Source organism: Lissotriton helveticus, chromosome 12 (genome assembly GCF_964261635.1).
Source record: "Lissotriton helveticus chromosome 12, aLisHel1.1, whole genome shotgun sequence".
NCBI classification, from domain to species: domain Eukaryota; kingdom Metazoa; phylum Chordata; class Amphibia; order Caudata; family Salamandridae; genus Lissotriton; species Lissotriton helveticus.
Window position 1 is genome coordinate 472,231,930 of NC_136073.1, and position 19,011 is coordinate 472,250,940.

The 19,011-nt window shown below is 43.6% G+C and overlaps 1 protein-coding gene across 1 annotated transcript in view; it reads left to right on the plus strand.

Annotated features, from left to right (window-relative positions):
* BRD7 (bromodomain containing 7) overlaps positions 1–19,011 on the plus strand; it is a 259,012-nt gene that overhangs the window by 86,654 nt on the left and 153,347 nt on the right. The window contains exons 5-6 of the mRNA XM_078668474.1: positions 1,069–1,213; positions 13,952–14,062. Coding sequence (XP_078524600.1) covers positions 1,069–1,213; positions 13,952–14,062 — 256 coding nt within the window. The remainder of the gene's footprint in view (positions 1–1,068; positions 1,214–13,951; positions 14,063–19,011) is intronic.

Below are 19,011 nucleotides of genomic sequence, written 5' to 3' on the forward strand. Positions count from 1 at the left end.
TCTCTCAAACATGGTATCTCTGCCTGCGGGCGTTTATGGAAGCGGAGTTTTCCCCAATGCTGTTGTCTTCCTCTTTCCCATGGTGCACTATAACACAGATCCTTAATTGGGTTGACACCCTACAATAGACTGGGTGTCTCAGCCCAACACAGTCTTTCACCCAGCAGGTTATGTAAGGCAAAAAGAAAAAGCAGATAGCTAGTGGTGGTCGGTGATAGTCAATAGGATACACTGAGAACTGGCAGGGATGTCAGGAATGCTTCTAATGTTGACACACAGAAAGCAATAGCAGAAATGGAGATTCACTTACCTCTCCACCTAGTCTTGATGAAGCTGCCGCCTCCACCCCACAGCTGAGACTCTAAGTTTTGGGTTTTAATTTTAGAATTTTCCAAAAGCTCCCCCAGAACATAGTGACTCATGTTACTGCGCCTGTGCTTGCATCACTGTGGCTTGCACAGTAAATATACTACTTACTTCCCTCCACAGTTTCACTGTTACCACTACATTTGTTTGTTTCCTTTCTTTATACCATTCTCCTAACAAACATCAATATTTGCACATCTGGTTTTAGGCAACGACGAAAGTCATGAACTCCTATACTGTTACTGTACGTACACAGCCATTTTCTGAACACTCTTATTAACATGAGTAGATTACATGTAACTGTGTTGCTTTCCGCTGTACTTTTTTTCTAAAAGCTCTAAAAACATGTTTGAAAGGAGACTGATGAGAGATGATGGCTTTATGTAGGATGCTAGAGATTTCTCGATTGTTAGGGTAAGAGCAGTTTTTAATGTTTTTTCACTATTCTTCAATTTGCTGACAAATTGCACACCTTAAATGGAATTACATTTGCACAGTATGTTAAAAAATCATAACATGAAAAAGTATAAAGCAATGTTAAATAAAAAACAATTACACTTGACTGCTTTTCAGTGTTTTATTGAATGACTAAATCTCAGTGAATGCACAAATGTATTTAATGTTTTGATCAAGGTGCACCTAATGATGTACTTGTAAATGCATAACAAGACACTTAATGAAATACCTATTTTGTTTTGTCAGGAAAGACCCAAGCGCTTTCTTTTCATTTCCTGTGACAGACTTTATTGCGCCTGGCTACTCCATGATCATTAAAAATCCCATGGATTTTAGTACAATTCGAGAGAAGATCAGAAACAATGAATACCAGTCCATCGAAGAATTGAAGGTATATGATGATTCTTCTTTGCAGTTTCCAATCAAACTTTTAAGTGGGGGCTATGGTCATGATTTTTAAATGCAGTCAAAGCTTTAAAACGTTAAGCCGACTAAAATATTAAAAACAAAATTAGGTTCAGAGCATTTGGAAGAGGGTAGGTATGTTACACCCATTGCTTATCTTGTTTTGTCTAAAGGAATACAATGATATTTGTGAAAATACTTTGCCTTATTTATGATAAAGAATAGATAATCCCAACATGCAGTGATTTTCTCACCTGTTTGACTATCATGATACTACCTAAAAGCGACAGTTGAAGCTTCATTTGGTTCTGCTTTCTGTGACTGTATGTGCAATTACAGTGTCTCCATAAGGGTTATTTCATATGTTAATTTCTACTTAAAGTATACCTACTTAAACAACTTAAGTTTACTTGCCTTGAACCATGTCACATAGTCTGCATTAATGAACGCCTGTGTTAATTTGTTTTTCTCTAGGTGTTTAGGAATTAGTCTGAACAAACCTTTCATAAAAAGATTTCCTTTTAGAACCAAAACAAGGGATCCTTGAGTAATAGTATCCATAGAACATTGTGTTAAGCCCAGTGATATTTTAGTTCTACAGAGAATTAAGAGCGACTACTGTCCTTTTTCATTTTTCAATGTTGAATAATCCACGTTGGACAAATCACCACTAACGATGCCTTAAAACTATTGAACGGTTCATAAAGTGGGGTCATGTTGATGTGGAGTTAGCGGTTTGCAAGGTCTTTCCATCAAAATTGAAAATTCGATTTCCATCATTCAACCTCAAACTGTTCAATTTGTGGGATGTGAGATAGGTTTTGTGGAGATAATTAAGCGGAGTGTACCTCAGCCTTGTATTCCTAGATACTATATTTCTGGATTCACTATGCTGTGCATTATTCTGCCATCTAGTGGTTGGGTCCGGAATTGTAGTATTGCTTCTTTTTTTTTTTTTTGTTCGTGGCCCAGGTGGGCGTTGACATCCCACCATTTGGTGTCCTTTGTGACGTCGACACGCTTCCTCCGGAAGCTCCCACGTTTGGTCACCATCTTCAGATTCGTTTTTCCGCCGTTGGGTCTAGATAAACAGTGAAGGAGCTCCAAAACGTTGGAGAGAAGAATCTTCAGAATATATCACCGGGGAAGACACCGGAGATCAAGTATTGAGGAAAGTCGACGACAGAAGAGAGAACATCGAAGAATGCAACATTTCAACGGAGAATGCGCATACAGGGGGTTCATTGGGCGCGGTGAGGGACAAAACTCTGTTTAAATTCTGCGCAAACTGCCACCACAAGTACTCGCAAAAGGATCAACACCCGGTTTGCCATCTCTGCCTGCCACTCGACCATCGAAGCGAGGACTGCAACGCCTGTGCAGCGTTCACCCCGATGACCCTCAGAGTAAGGGAGAGGCAAAGAAGTGCAAACTATAACATGTAGGGGACACCCCCATCGCTCCGCAGTTTGGGACTCAGCGGAGAGGAAGCAACATTGCCGAGGGACCAGAGGACGCCATAGTCATCGAGGTCAAAAAGAAAACGTCGAAGGAGGTAAGAGAGTCGCCGAACCCAAAACACTCCACTGATACTCGCAAAGGCGAGTCAAAGTCCTCAAAAGGAGCAGGGCCATCGAAGCACTCGACGTCGACAACTGCATCCAGGGACAAGCAGACCGTCGGATCCTCTGAGAAGGACTCCCAGATGGCGAAATCCCAAGACAAGGGAAAGGCGCCGAAGAGCAGCCATGAAAGAGAGGCCTCGACGTCGAAAAGAGAAGGCCCGAAAACGGTTTCGACTTCGGCGCCGTCAACTGCGAAGAGAAAAGCCGAAGCCCTCGAAGCCGAACACACGGCCGAGATGGAAAAGAAAGAGAAAAGGCTCGAGGCCGAAATGGCGAACATCTTGCAACGCAAGAAAGACTTCGACGAAAAGATGAAATGATTGATTTTAAGTTTTCTTCTAGTTGGTTGATGTGGAGATTTATTAGTAGTTAAAGTCACTCAGTGATTGTATTTGAAGGGTGCGTATTCAATATACGTGGAGTTTAGGGATTATTAATTGATAAAGATTTTGTAAGTGTATGATTGCTTACTTACAATTCTCATGTTGGAGATGCAGGGTTTCTGGCCAAAGGCCATTTCCAAGTCCAAACAGGCAACACCCTTTACCTGCAGCCTTTTACCTGGGCTAGATGCACTGAGCCATAGGGTTAAATAGCCCTAGTGATCAGTTTACCATGGGCCAATAGGAGCCCTAACTCCAACTAATCAGAACAATTGCCTTAGATCCTAGAGCTAGCAAGAATCCTATCCCTAGCGACCAATCATAACCCTATCCATAGCAACCAATCAGTATCTAAACACTAGGTCCAATAAGAACTCTAGTGGTAGAAACAAATTAGAGCCCTGGTAACCAATGAGTAGCAAAGTCCTAGCTCGACTAAGAACCCTAGTCACCATTCAGAAGCCTATCTCCAGCAACCAATCAGTAGCAAAGCCCTAAGCCCTAGGTCCACTAAGCTCTCTAGGCCTACCAACCAATCAGTAGCCAAACCCAAAGCCCTACGGCCAGTGAGAAGCCTAGCTCAAGGGGTGAATCAGAAACCAGGCACTGAAGCCAATTAAACCCTTGTTCTACAGTTCACATGGCCTCCAACTTAAGGTGGAAGGGATGCCTGCTCATGTGGCTCTGTGCCCAGGCCCAAACTGACATTCTCCTTAGTGGCAGGCTGGCTCAATATGCACTTTCCAGTTTCTCTTCCAGGGGATACTCATTAATAGTCATAAGCACTGAATTATCTCCGCCCATGAGCGGGAACCCGGAACACATAACAATATACATATATGTGTGTAAATATATCAAAAAGTATATAGTACTAAAATAATTATACATGTATAATAACCATAATATTCAGCCTAACATATATACATAGGCTAATAAAGCCAACATTACATACGTTCTGAAGCATGAAAATATGCTGTATATAAATGCAATAAACAGGCATGAGCCCAAAATGCATTTTATAACCATGAAAAACTTTTATTTTCATCAAAGAACCTGTTGTAAACAGCTATTAGCCTAAAAGGCTGCATATGAAAAATTGTCTGTGTACAGAAAATCAGACTGGCACCCTGCCTTTAAGGCCCCAGAGAATCTGCACACTTTGCCTTTAAGGCCTCTAGGAGAACTCTGTTCCCATCATGCACCACAGGTGACAGTTAGGTCAGTTCTTTTTTCCGGCTTGTTCTGTGAGGAACCTGGAACTTGAGCTCTGCTCATTTGTAGTGTTTTTCTGTCAGAAGTTGGTTTTTCTTACATTTTTTTGACAAAAGATTATTTTGGTGGTGTTTTTATATCTTGTTCTGACTAACTGTTGGTGATTTTTTAGTCAGAATGCCACCTTTAGTTTACGAATGTCTTTCCTGTGGGAAGAAGATGTCAAAAACGGATCCACACTCTGTTTGTGTGGTGTGCCTTCCAGCTTCTCATAAGGTGGAAGATTGTCATCACTGCCTCAACCTTTCTAGTAGGACTTTAAGAGAAAGGGAGAAAATGAGGTTGCTGGGCCTTCTGGAGAGAGAAAACCGTGGTGAGAAGAGTTCCAAGGGCTTATTATCATCCGCTAAGCCATCTTCTTATCCTATACGTCGAAGATCAGCGTCTCCAGAAGGTAGAACTAAGAAAAATCAACTCCAGGAAGCGTCGCCGTCAAAAAAGGTGCGGTCGACGTCGAGATCCAGATCGCCGTCAGCATTGTCGGCGTCGAAGAGGGCTCCATCGACGTCGAGAACTTCGCCGGTGAGGCAAAGGTTCAGCGTCTCGGCAGTCACCGTCGAAATCCTTCTCGACGTCGAGACATCTGGTGTCGATTGCTGTAAAGACGACGTCGGGGGCGCCACGTTCGACGTCGAAGACTCGTGAGAAGTCGACGTCGAGGGAAGAGAGGCGTCCGACGTCGAAGGATGGTGCATCGACGCCGAAGGAGGTTGTGTCGACGTCGAAGGAGGGTGTGTTGACGTCGAGGAAAGTGTCGACGTCGAAGGATAGACCGAGGTTGAGAGAGAGACTTACGACGTCGTCGAAGAAGAGGTCGACGTCGAGAGAAAGGACGGCGTCGAATGATTCGACGTCGAGACCTAAAAAGAAAAGATCAAGGTATCCATCGCGACATAAGTCGATGTCGAAGTTTGCTTCGGGCTCGAAGCATGGAGTGTCTAGGTCTCCCCCACCTGAACACGGGTCGGCGTCGAGACTATCAAGACCGGCCTCTCGGACCTCAATTAGGTCTTTGTCGAGGTCAGACATCAGTCCAGATCATATGTCTTCTCCCCGAGACCAGCAAGACGACAGGTCTGCAGTGGGGCAAGAGATAGTGCACCAGGACTCGTCTGTGGTGGCTCATTCGGGCTCAACCTCAGGGCAGGTGTCGGATGACAGACAATTGGTGCCCAGACAACGGACTCCATCTGGCTCATTGGTTTCTGAGCACAGTGTAGTTTCCAGAACCTCCAAGTCTTCAACTGGACTGAATATTGTACAGGTGTCACCTGAGCGTGTAGGGCGGCCTATTAACTTGTCACCGAGGTGGCTGGAAAGCCTGAGACATTGGAAGATGCGTCCAGATGCAGGGCGGATGGGTATAAGGGCTCCGGTCCATCAGACGGAGCTGCATAGAAGATCACGCTCGAGGTCCTTAGTGAGAGAGAAATCACGTTCAAGGGAACGAAGGAGGCAGCGATCGGCAACTCCTCCGAGGTGGAGTAGAACTCCTTCACCATCTTCTACGTCATCTAAGTCTTCTTTAAGATCTTCATATAGAGACTATTCTCCACAATTTCATCTACTCCTCCGTCCAGAGTGTCTCCAGTGGATGATTTGGGCACATTTAATGATGTGTTGTGTCGTGGGGCGAATAAGTTCAAGATCAAGATGGCAGTTCCTCAAATGTCAACGTCAGTCATCTTTGAAACCCTGCATCACAAGACGACTGGTAGGCCTCTTCTGCCGTTAGTGCCCGGGTTGATAGAACCAGCAATGAGGACATTCTTAACTCCGGCCACGGTGGGTTCAGGTCCTTCTAGGATTGCGAAGAAGTACAGGGCTCCATCAGAAGATCCTTTATTTTTGCGTTCTGACCCTCCTCCAGATTCACTTATTGTGGCGGCAGTCAGAAAAGCACATTCTGCAGCATCTACCTCTTCTGCTCCACCTGAAAAGGATAGTAAGAGTATGGATTCCTTGGGGAGAAGAATGTGCAACACCTCAGGTTCGGTCATGAGAGTGGCCAGTGCGTCAGCCTTATTGGGCCGCTATGATCGTCTGCTCTGGGACTCAGTGGCTTGTTTTGCAGATAAACTCCCTAAGGAGGATCAGAAAGACTTCCTGGAAATAGTGGAAGAAGGAGGATTGGTGGCTAACCAGAGTATTAGTGCGGCTGCTGATGCAGCGGATCTGTCAGCTCATGGTTATGCACATGGTGTTTGTGCTAGACGTACGATTTGGCTTCGCCTTACGGGGTTAAAGCCGGAGGCTCAGAGGAAAATGGTAAATTTACCATTTAATGGTTCGACTCTTTTTGGATCTCATGCTGACGACGAGATGTCTAAAATGAAAGTGGAGTTGGACACTCTGAAGACCGTCGGTCTTGAAAAGAAAAAAGAATTTAGACGTCGGGGTAATTTTCGTCCCTATGACGAGATCTTTTCAGCAGAGGGGCCAACGGTCGAATTGGTCCTCGCAAAATCAAGGCCAGAATCAGCAGAGGTCGCAATTCCAACAGCGACAACCTGGACGAGGCAGAGGCAATGGAAACAGGCAGCAATCCTCTGCTACCAAGCAGCCTCAAAAACAATGAACAGATGCTTCCTCCACAACCGTGTGCCACTCCGGTTGGAGGAAGTATTGTGTGGTATCTGGACGAGTGGAAGCAAATCACAAAGGACAGATGGGTGCTGAGTATCATTCAGAGCGGGTACCTTTTGAGATTCAAGAAGCCACCTCCTGTCATACGTCCTCTAAAGATGGTTCAGTGGAATATAAGGCGCTTGCAACAGGAAGCGAACGTTCTTCTGAAGAAGAACGCCATAGAACCAGTGCCATCTCAACAGAGATGTCAAGGCCTGTACTCTCTATTTTTTCTTGTAAAGAAAAAAGGTCCAGCTACGGAGTTCAGACCCATTCTGGATCTGAGAAGATTGAACAAATTAATTCGGAAGGAGAAATTTCGAATGCTGGCTCTTCATCAGATTTTCCCTCAATTACACCAAGGGGATTGGATGTGCTCCATCGATCTGAAAGATGCTTACTTTCATATTCAGGTATCCAGAAAGCATCGCAAGTTCCTCAGGTTCCAAGTAGGGGCTCATCATTACCAGTACTCGGTACTCCCTTTTGGCCTGAGATCAGCTCCCAGAACATTTTCAAAATGTATGGCGGTAGTTGCGGCTTGTCTTCGAAAGAGACGGATTTTCATATATCCGTAATTAGACGACTGACTTCTGAAGAGTTCATCCCCATCGCTACTAGAAGAACATCTATCGATATGCCTCCAACTCATGTGCAAGTTGGGTCTGCAGGTCAACTACAAGAAGTCCATAATGAATCCCACCCAGAAGATCCACTACTTGGGTGCACGACTGGACACAGAAAAAGAAAACGTGTGTCCTTCGGAGGAGAGATGGTCATCTATCAAAGCGAAGTGCGTGCTTCTCCTCCAGCATGCACGTCCGACAGTTCGGCAAATATCCTCTCTCCTGGGGTCCATGGCATCGTGCATATTTATCGTGCCAAACGCACGTTTGCAGATGCGTCCTCTGCAGCAGTGTCTGGAAGATCAGTGGAAACAGAGGACGGGATGCTGGGAGGATCGAATTCATCTCCAACAGTCGGCAAGAGATTCCATTCGGTGGTGGATGAAGAAGGCACACTTGATGAAGGGAGTTCCGTTTCATCAGGACCCACCAACGCAGACTCTAATCACAGATGCTTCTCTCCTAGGTTGGGGGGCACATATGGGCCCTCTTCAAGTACAAGGGCTATGGTCAGACTTCGAGAAAGGATATCACATCAATCTACTCGAACTCAGAGCGGTCCATCTTGCTCTCAAGTCTCTGGCTCCATCTCTACAGTCTCGGTCCCTCCTGGTGCAAACAGACAATACAACAACAATGTATTATCTAAACAAGCAGGGGGGTACCAGATCCAGGACTCTGTCCATAGAAGCCCAGACCATCTGGCATTGGTTACTTGCACGGGACCTGTCCATAACAGCAGTTCACCTACCAGGGAGTCTCAGCTCCGAGGCGGACGGCCTCAGCTGAGACTTCGTCGAAGCGCACGTCTGGGTTCTCAACGAAGACGTCGCGCACAGCATTTTCCAGGCTTGGGGAACACCAGACATCGATCTGTTCGCAGATGCGGCAAACACAAAATGCCCCGTCTTCGCGTCCAGGTTTTCCCAGAAAGGGTCTCAAGGGAATGCCATTTTGATAGACTGGTGTCAAAATTTGCTGTACGCCTTTCCACCGACACCGTTGATACCAGCAGTGATCAACCGGATGTACAGGACCAACTCCAGAATGATACTGATTTGCCCGGAGTGGCCACGCCAGTGGTGGTTCCCAGATCTCCTCCAGTTGTCAATCAGGCCACACAGGAGATTGCCTTGTCGCCCGGATCTTCTGTCCAAGCAGGAGGGGCAAGTGTTTCACCCCAATCTGCCCTCCCTGCGCTTGGCAGCATGGCTCCTGAAGTCATCCAGTACGGACATTTACAGTTGAATCCGGAGTGTATTCTTAAGGAGGCAAAGCGGCCTTCTACAAGACAATCCTACGGATTTAAGTGGAAACGCTTTTACCTTTGGTGTCAGAGTAAAGGTCTTGACCCTATTCATGGTCAAGAACAGGTGATATTGCCTTATCTTCTTTACCTTGCTAAATCTGGTTTGCAGTTTAGTTCTATCAAGGTCCATCTTGCTGCAATAACTGCTTATAGAAAATCGCCAACACAGATATCGTTTTTTCGGATGCCTGTGGTGAAGGATTTTCTAGAGGGTTTAAGAAAGGTGTTTCCTCCAGTCAGGTCTCCTTCTCCACCTTGGGAGCTTAATGTGGTGTTGACTAAGTTGATGGGTCCACCATTTGAGCCCATACATAAAGCGTCCTTGCAACACTTATCTTGGAAAGTAGCATTCCTGGTAGCCATCACTTCTGCTCGTAGAGTGAGTGAAATTCAGGCTCTGTGTTGCATGGAACCGTACACAGTTTTTCATGGAAACAGAGTGGTGCTCAGGACTCATCCGGCTTTTCTGCCTAAGGTGGTGTCGGATTTTCATGTTAACCAATCCATAACATTGCCTACTTTCTTTCCAAACCCTTCGAGTCCGGCTGAGCGGACTTTGCATTCATTAGATCTAAAGAGGGTTTTGAAATTTTACTTAGATAAAACGAAGTCGTTGAGACACACAGACCGTTTGTTTGTGAACTATGGTCCTACGAATACTGGTTTGGCAGCATCCAAGAGATCCATTTCTAGATGGATAGTGTCATGTATCTTACTGGCTTATCAGCTAGCCCACAAGTCTTTATCAGGTAGACCTAGGGCTCATTCTACGAGAGGGAAAGCTGCTACCACAGCTCTCCTTAGGAATGTGGCTATGTCAGAGATATGTAAAGCAGCTACTTGGCGTTCAGTGCATACGTTTACACGCCATTACTGCTTGGATTCTGATGCGCAGACTGATGCACAAGTGGGACAAGCATCACTCAGAAATGTGTTTGCTGTTTCTAGTTAAACACTGTATTTTTAAAAGTGCAGCTTTGTTTTTCTATGTTCGCCCGCTTCTAGTGGGTATGAGCTTGCTACTCTATTCAGTGCTTATGACTATTAATGAGTATCCCCTGGAAGAGAAGGATTAGTTACTTACCTGTAATCCTAGTTCTCTTCCAGGGGTATACTCATTAAAGTCATAAGCACCCTCCCGCCTCCCCGGGCCAGCAGTAGCATTGAAGTTTTTCGATATGTATTATGAAGTTTTTTATGTGCAATTCCTGATAAAAGTTTACTGTACCGTACAAAAGAACTGACCTAACTGTCACCTGTGGTGCATGATGGGAACAGAGTTCTCCTAGAGGCCTTAAAGGCAAAGTGTGCAGATTCTCTGGGGCCTTAAATGCAGGGTGCCAGTCTGATTTTCTGTACACAGACAATTTTTCATATGCAGCCTTTTAGGCTAATAGCTGTTTACAACAGGTTCTTTGATGAAAATAAAAGTTTTTCATGGTTATAAAATGCATTTTGGGCTCATGCCTGTTTATTGCATTTATATACAGCATATTTTCATGCTTCAGAACGTATGTAATGTTGGCTTTATTAGCCTATGTATATATGTTAGGCTGCATATTATGGTTATTATACATGTATATGTGTATAATTATTTTAGTACTATGTACTTTTTGATATATTTACACACATATATGTATATTGTTATGTGTTCCGGGTTCCCGCTCATGGGCGGAGATAATTCAGTGCTTATGACTTTAATGAGTATACCCCTGGAAGAGAACTAGGATTACAGGTAAGTAACTAACCCTTCAGTACTCTCTCCTTGACCCAGATTAAAAGGTCTGGCCACACTTACCATTCAGAACCATTTAGTACACTGCCACCACCCCTTTATGCGATTTAACCAAAGTATGGACATTCGTCCTACACCCACTCTGAAAGTGTGCTTGGTGTTACCCCTCCATCTTGTATTACCAGGGACAAGGGTAGGCCTCTTCGCACACAATAGATTGGTGTGACGCTAAAGCAAATATAAAAGGTAAGGGTACACATTTCATGTGCAATTGGGCACTGAGAGCTGGAGTACACTCCTGTTCAGCATGCAGGGGCATATCCGTCCCACCACAGATGAAAAATACATTGTTACCCTGCCATGTCCTGGCCACCACAGGGGTGTGGAATTTAATAAAATATCTACTTATCTATGGGGCAGGTTGCTTCATAAATCTACTTGTCCTGTAACAAAATCCACTTGCCCCTTTGGTTCCATGTAGTGCAGCGACAAGTTATGGCAGTAATCTCATTATATGAAAGGTCTGATATAGCCTCTCTGATTATGCCAGGGCTCATACCATAGTAGTGTTTAGATACTTGCAATCCCCTTCTGTTCCCACGTTTTTGCAGATCTACATATTGGGGGCGGAAGGTAGTGGTAAGGAATAGTTCCTGGGTTAGATGTCCTTTTGAGTCTGTGCAAACCTATTAACTTGCATGTTTTAGGGGTTTTCAACAATTCTTCTCTAATCTTTTCCCATACTGAGAAATGTTGGAAATTTACTCTTGACAATGGCAGACGTAAACCTTCTTCCAGAGTTGGGAAAAAAAGTGGTTGGAGGGAAAGTGAATTTGCAAACTCTCAAATTTTCTCATTAGCAAATCTACACATACCTATTTGCTCATGCTAAAATGCAGATCACAGATATTTTCTTGGAGTACTATTGCTTGTCCTACTTCTGTAATATCTTGGGAATTCATGAAAGCCATATAGCTGCACTTAATGCACGGACATATACCATGGGTGCTCTTTTGAGACTTTCTTTAATAATTGGGCACCTGATTTAGAATGGCGTTGACCGTGACTATTTGTGTATATTAAAATTATGTCTCTCTCTCTGTATTGGCTGGCTTCACTGTGAGTGACCGCATTCTGCTCTTTCACAAGGAGCATATCGGCACACAAAGTAGTTTTGTTCAGTGCCAGTAACTACTGTGGCAGTGTGTGCTTTTTGAGACCAAAAAACAATTTTTGCTTTCGCCAATGTTTGTTATAATGGTGAGGGCCCGGCAGCTCCCACACCAAAAAGGTTTTACAAAAACCATGCCAAAACATGTCACACATTGACAAAACTAAGAAGCTGACCACCAATTTCAGACCTACTGGGTTTGCCAATGCTTGTTAATTTTTGTTTCTCATAATCTAATTGAAACTGGTTACACTGAGTTTCCACTATTAATAATTTGGGGAAATACAAGCATGCATCAACACATGTCACTAAATGATGCTGCAAAGAAATGGTATCTGAAATATTACAGTAGTTTAGCAAAATGTTTTTTTCCTGCTTTAATTTTTTATGAACATTTTCTTTTGAAAGCAAAGAATTGTCAATTTTGCTTTCAAGCTTCTGCAAATATTTGTATCAAATCAGAGAGCATTCTGGGCGCATTATACATAGCTTCATGTGGCTAAACTTTGAAACTTGTGCACACATTATTCTACTGGAACCACTGTCAGTAGTGCAGTCGGAGCTTACAACGTTTACTTAGAGCACTCACCCTAATAATAAAGGCTTTCAGTTAATGAACCATAAATACAAGTTTGAAGAGCAATAACATATGGGCAAAAATATTGCCTTAACTGCTGACAGTGCCCTTCCCTGATCCAGAATGTGGTACTACCTTTAAAACTCCCTTAAATTGAGTGTTAATATCCAAGATTGACCAATTATTGACCGCGTACATGTCAGTTGTCGTTGACAAATTGCTTAGTTTGGTGCAACTAGCATCCATGATCTATACCTTACTTGTTCCTGATAAATCAAAATTAAACTTCCGCACTTAAGACAACTGGAGTGAAGTGTGCATTTTTACAAACATGACTTCACTATCCCAGGAGAAATGGGACTTAACTTGGAGATACTTATGCTTAGGGAAGATTACATAGCACAATGCAACCTTTTGTAAATATGAAGAGCATCTTGTGCCCAGTATCAGAGATGCAAAACTCATGCATATCTCAGTTACTATTTACAGTTGATATTAAGAAAATATTAATTTAATGAAAAGCAACCAAACACATTTTCTTTCCACTTTAGGTGAACGAGCCCTCTATTTTACTCGCACTGTAGACAACACCATACCTAATAAATAACATTCCCTCAGCGGTTCAAACCACTTTGGAATTATTTAGATTTACCTCAACAAACGAATAAAATGTCATAAATAAATAATACTTCCTTTTTAGTAATAGAATCTTGCTGTAGCTACCCGGGCGCTGGGTACAGATCCTTCTTTAGTGTTATGCCCATTGTACTTTAGGTAATTAGGGTCATTATCTTTTCTTTACCCTGGTCCCAGGAACGTTGCCTCCTTGAGGGTGCTTCGGGGTTTGGTCTGCAGTGCTTGCTTGGAAATTCCAAATCATCTTTGACTTCACATTCGATATAGCGTTTGGGAATTATGTTTTTGTCCGGCACCCAGATTGCTCCTACTCCTTTACATTCAATTTTGTCCGATGATGAAACGACTTGGGATTTTTATAACATGACTACGAACTGGAAATGTAACAGACGCATTTTGAAAGAGATTAGGCACTTTAAATCCTTAATTTTAACCTCTCTTTGGACCACTGTGGCATGAGTGAGTAGTTTCAAATTATAAAGGACATTCTTGTTGGTTTTACCGCTAACAGTTGATACAGTTAACACTTGCATTTCTCTTTTTATTGTGAACGTCCCAAGTTTTTTTCCGCAGGGACTTGAGTGACAGGTTCAACCAGCTTTGTTATAGTTTTCATGCGCCACCTATATTTTAAAACAAGCCTCTCATACAACTCCTGTGTTGAACTTTATTTTATGGCAAAACTATATGAAAAGTGGGTGTTGCATTTTTATTTGCCAAGTCTGTGACTTTCTTAATCACATACTCTTTTGTCATTCGCAGGATAACTTTAAACAGATTTGCCACAACGCCATGATTTACAATAAGCCGGAAACCATTTACCATAAGGCGGCAAAGAAACTGCTGAACTCTGGCATGAAGATCCTCAGCCAGGTACCAAAAACTTAGTTTAATAAATGAATTATGAACATTAAGACTGTTGACCTACCACAGCAGACCAAAAGTAGAGTAAATTTGCATTTCAATGTTTCGTCGGGGTAATGAGCCCGATCCAAATGGATTTGCAATTAATTTGATCAGTGATTTCTGTACTAGCAATTAATATTCAAAGGCTCTCCCCACACTGCAAAGTAAGCCAGTTTCCATCAGGTTTCATCATTAACAGCCCTGTTTTATATTTGTTTGATATTTGAATATCTCTATAATGTCCTTAAAAAAATCTTCTTCTTTTTTTGGCAACATCACCTAGGTATCTTGACACTGTGCTGTACCAAATTAACTGCAAACGATAGTAGATTGTAATTAGAGGAGGAATTCTTTTAATTGCTTTTTGAATTTACCAAGATTAGGTTCTGCACGAAGATGTAGTTGGAGGGAGTTCCCCAATTTGGCTACAGCAAACGAAAAAACCCTGTCACCTATATTACCAGTTTTAATTTTCGGGCTTTAGTTAGAAATTGAGGAGTCGATCTTAAGCATGAGTTGGAGAAGACTACTGGAATTTATTGGGCAGAAATGTTTAGCAATGAGCACATTGTGTCAGGTGGACTAAAACCACTGCTTTCAGATTAATTCTGTCCTTTATCAGAAGAATATGTAGTTTACTTAGAACTGGGCCCTTTTTGATTCTTTGGTGGTCAGCAATGCAACTGTGTTCTGCAGTATTCATAGTAATTATATCAGAGTTTTAGGTGCCACCAAAATGTGTGTTTTATTGTCTGTGAGGAGGGTATATTGAATGTATTTTCCTCCCACACAGACTGCTTACTGCTGTCAAAGGGGGCAATTACAATGGCGGCCGTTCGGAGCGCCGTCTGCTGTTTCGACGGTCAGGAGAATGTCTGATAAGCATTTGGTAGTCAAACTGACTAATTTCCATATGACCTCCGTGCTGGAGGTCGCTCAGTGCTCCGTTTCATGCCGGCCTGTGCTGCAGCCAAGGAAAAGGGCAGCAGAACAAGCTGCCATGGTGCCAAGCTCCTCCTGCACGTCCATTGACCGCGTGCCATGCAACATGTATTGCATGGCACACGGTGCATGGAGGTGAGTGGCGGCACATAATCCCCTAGGGTCAATTTACAGTGGCCCATGATGGACAAGGGCCTCCATATCCCTGCCTAGGCACCACCGCTATTCAGGGATACAACTCCGACCGCTGACCTGTCGGGATCTCCGATCCTGGCGGAGGCGGTGGTCTTCCCTCCGACCACTGTGGGTCCGACTACCGGGGTTGTAATCCAGCGGTCAGACCGAAGAGCTGTCAGCGGTCGGATGCCACCAACAGTCGGACCTGCATCGTAATCAGGCGCATAGTTGGTGTTGATGATGGGAAACCATGGACATGGGCATGCACTTTCGTGCACTCCCCTCTCATGGTGCTAACTGTCTTGTACTGATCACCTCTGCTGTTGGGGAGCCAACATGAGAGAGGGACTACCAGTGTATAGACATGGCTGGTAAGAAAGCGTGGCGGCGTAACTAATGGTTTTGCAGCATGAATCCTTTTGTGGATTCACATGCTGTGCATTATTCCGCCATCTAGTGGTTGGGTCGGAAATAGTCTTTTTTTTGTGTTTTTTGCTTGCTTGCTTGGGGCGTCGTCAACCACCATTTGGTGCTAGGTCCAATACCTTGTGTGACGTTAGACGGCGCTGCTGAAGTTCCTGTGTGGGGTAGCCATCTTCAGATTCTTTTTCTCGCTGTTGGGTCTGGAAGCAAAGAGAGACACTCCGAAGATTTGGACAAAGTCCCCGAAATATTCAAAGAATTTGATTGAAAATACCATTGATCATCGACTGTGTAGACACCGAGGCAGGGGCCATGGAAAATACCCCTGTCAAATTCTGCCCAAAGTGCCACCACAAGTTTGCTACATGGCATTTGTAACCTCTGCCTGATGGATCACAAGGATAAAGACTGTGGTGGGCATCCAAGAACATAACACTAGGCAGACCTTTCAAAACACCAACTCCCTCAGTGACCATACGACAGATGCGTCCCACAAGGGTTGGGGAGCACATTCAGGAAATCTGGGGGTACAGGGGTCAATGGAACATTGCATACTATGCAGCACATCAACTTGCTAGAAAGGAAGACCATGTTCCTGGCACTAAAGGCATTCCAAGCCCACATAGGAAGGAAGGTAGTATTAATCCTAACAGACAACACCACAACTATGTTTTACCTCAACAAACGGGGAGGGACGAAATAATTCACTGTAAGCAAATTAGCTCAGAAAATATGGAAATGGCCCAATTCAAGGAAAATCCGCCTGCAGACAATTCACGTGCCAGGGAAAGACAACACTGAAGCGGATCAACTCAGCAGACAGAACAGCAGCTCGCATGAGTGCGAGATGAAACAGAGGACCCTGCATCAGGTCTACAGCCTCTGGGGAAGCCCAGAAATAGACCTATTCGCAACAGTGGAGAACAATATATGCTGATCCATTGCCTCCAGGTTTCAACACACCCTATCAAAAGGGGACGCCCTATCACTAAACTGGTCAGGGATATTTGCATACGCGTTCCCTCCGATTGCTCTACTACAAAGGGTTCTGACTACAAAGACAACCAGGAACAAATCTAATACTCATAACCCCTCAATGGGAAACACTAACCTGGAACTCAAGCCTACTCGAACTGTCCAGGGGACAAATGATCAAGCTAAAGGCAGACAAGGACTTCCTCACAATGCAAAGGGGGCAAATCTTTCACCCAGAACCAGCAACGCTCAGCGTAGCAGCCTGACGCCTGAATACATAGAGTTCAGCCATTTAAACGTACTGCAAAGAACAATTGAAATACTAAAGGAGGCAAGAAAACAGACCACTAGGCAATGCTACGCAGCTAAGTGGAAACAGTACACCATATGGTGCACAAAAAACAATACCCTAAGCTCAATTTCCACACAGGAAACAGTGCTCATATATCTGACACACTTGCTTGACAGTAACATCAACTACTCAATCCTCAAGGTACACCTGGCAGCAATTGCAGCCTACACCAGGGAAAATTCATGTAAATGTTTCTTCACAGCACCAGGCATCCAAAGATTCCTTGTGGAGTCCAAGAGATTGCACCCCATAGAAAGGCTCCAGCCATGATGTGGTGTTTAAACAGAGTTGTAATTAAGGCTCCCTGTTATCCGTTTTTATTGATTTTTACAAAAAAATACAGACCAAAAACATGTATTTTCTTGTCTGTATTTATTTTTAAATATGGATAGAAACAGAAATTAAGTTGCTTTTTGAGTAATTCTAAATACTGTCTGGCATGACTGCCAGGCCAATAGCTGCGTGGAGTGATAGGTAAGGGGGCTAAAAAAGAAAGGACTTTTAGTAAAGATGCTTTGGGAGCAGTAGATATGCACAAGGTTGATGATGAAATGTGCGCATTTTCTTATAAGTGCATTGATTTATCTTCTGCGGGTGTTTACAGCATTGAAACCTATTAGGCATTCAAGCATAAGTGCATATTTACTGGTTAAATAAATGTGGAAATATACTAATTTTAGCTTATTTTACCACAAAACCCAACATAAATATGGATAAATACAGATAAAATTAGCATAAAATAAATATGGATAAATACAGATTGAAATGTCAAAAAAATAAATACCATAAAACCGGGAGCCCTAGTTGTAATATAACTAATGACCAGACCATTCGAACCTATGTACAAAGCAGAACTCAGATACATCACCATAAAGACTGCCTTAATAGCCATAACCGCTCCACAACCAGTAAGTGAACTACTAGCGTTAACGATTGACGAACCATACATGCAAACCCACAAGGACAAGGTTATTCTAAGGACAACCCCTCGACTCCTACCTAAGGTAGTAAGCAAATTCCACATGAACCAAAGCATACAGCTAGCAGTTTTCTTCCAAAACTCGCAAACACAACTAGAAAGAAGCCTTCATACCCTGGACTTCAGAAGGGCTTTACTATACTATCTACAAGAGACAAAACAATTGTATAAAGGCAATCAACTGTTTGTCTCCTACTTCAGGTCCAACAAGGGAGCACCTGTGACATAAGGGACAATTGCACGTTGGATTGTAGAGGCAATTCAAGTATGCTATGCCTCAGCAGGAAAACTCTAAACACACGGCCAAAGTCCCCCTCAGCAAGGAAAAAGGGGGCAACCCTGGCCTTCATGGCCAACGTGCCAGTAGACACCAAATGTGCTGCGGCGACTTGGGCATTCCCACACACATTCACCAAACATTACATCGTGGATGTACAGCTGACTAAGGAAGGTCAAGTGGGACAAAAGGTACTTCAACACCTGTTCGCAAAGTCTTCCTCATCTTACCACAGCCACCCCAAGGACAGAGAAACTGCTACGTAATCTAATGCACAGCATAGGAATCCAGAAAAGGAAGCATGCTGCAAAATGAAAGGGTTACTTAGCAGTCGGAGTAGTTTTGCCGCTTGAAGAGTTTTATGGACTCACATGCAACCCAACCACCTCCCCTCAGAAGAGAAATGCTAACAGATGGGACAAGATGTCATGGAAACTAACATCTAGAGACAACAGGATTTAAGACATTCCATAGAGAAAAAATAGGAAAAAAGAATCTGAAGATGGCTACCATGCACAGGAACTTCTGGGGCGCCATCTGATGTCGCACAAGGGATGGTCCTAGCACCAAATGGTGGTCGATGATGCCCCAAGCAAGCAAAAAAAATAAAAAATACTATTCCGGGCCCAACCACTAGTTGGGGAAATAATGCACAGCATGTGAATCCAGAAAACTCTTCAAGCTGCAAAACTACTCCCACTGGTAAGTAACCATTTTGTTTTGCCTTGAGTCAAGGAGCCAGAAAGAGCCAAGCAAAGCAAACAAAGGGAGATACGTGGGTGAACCATGCT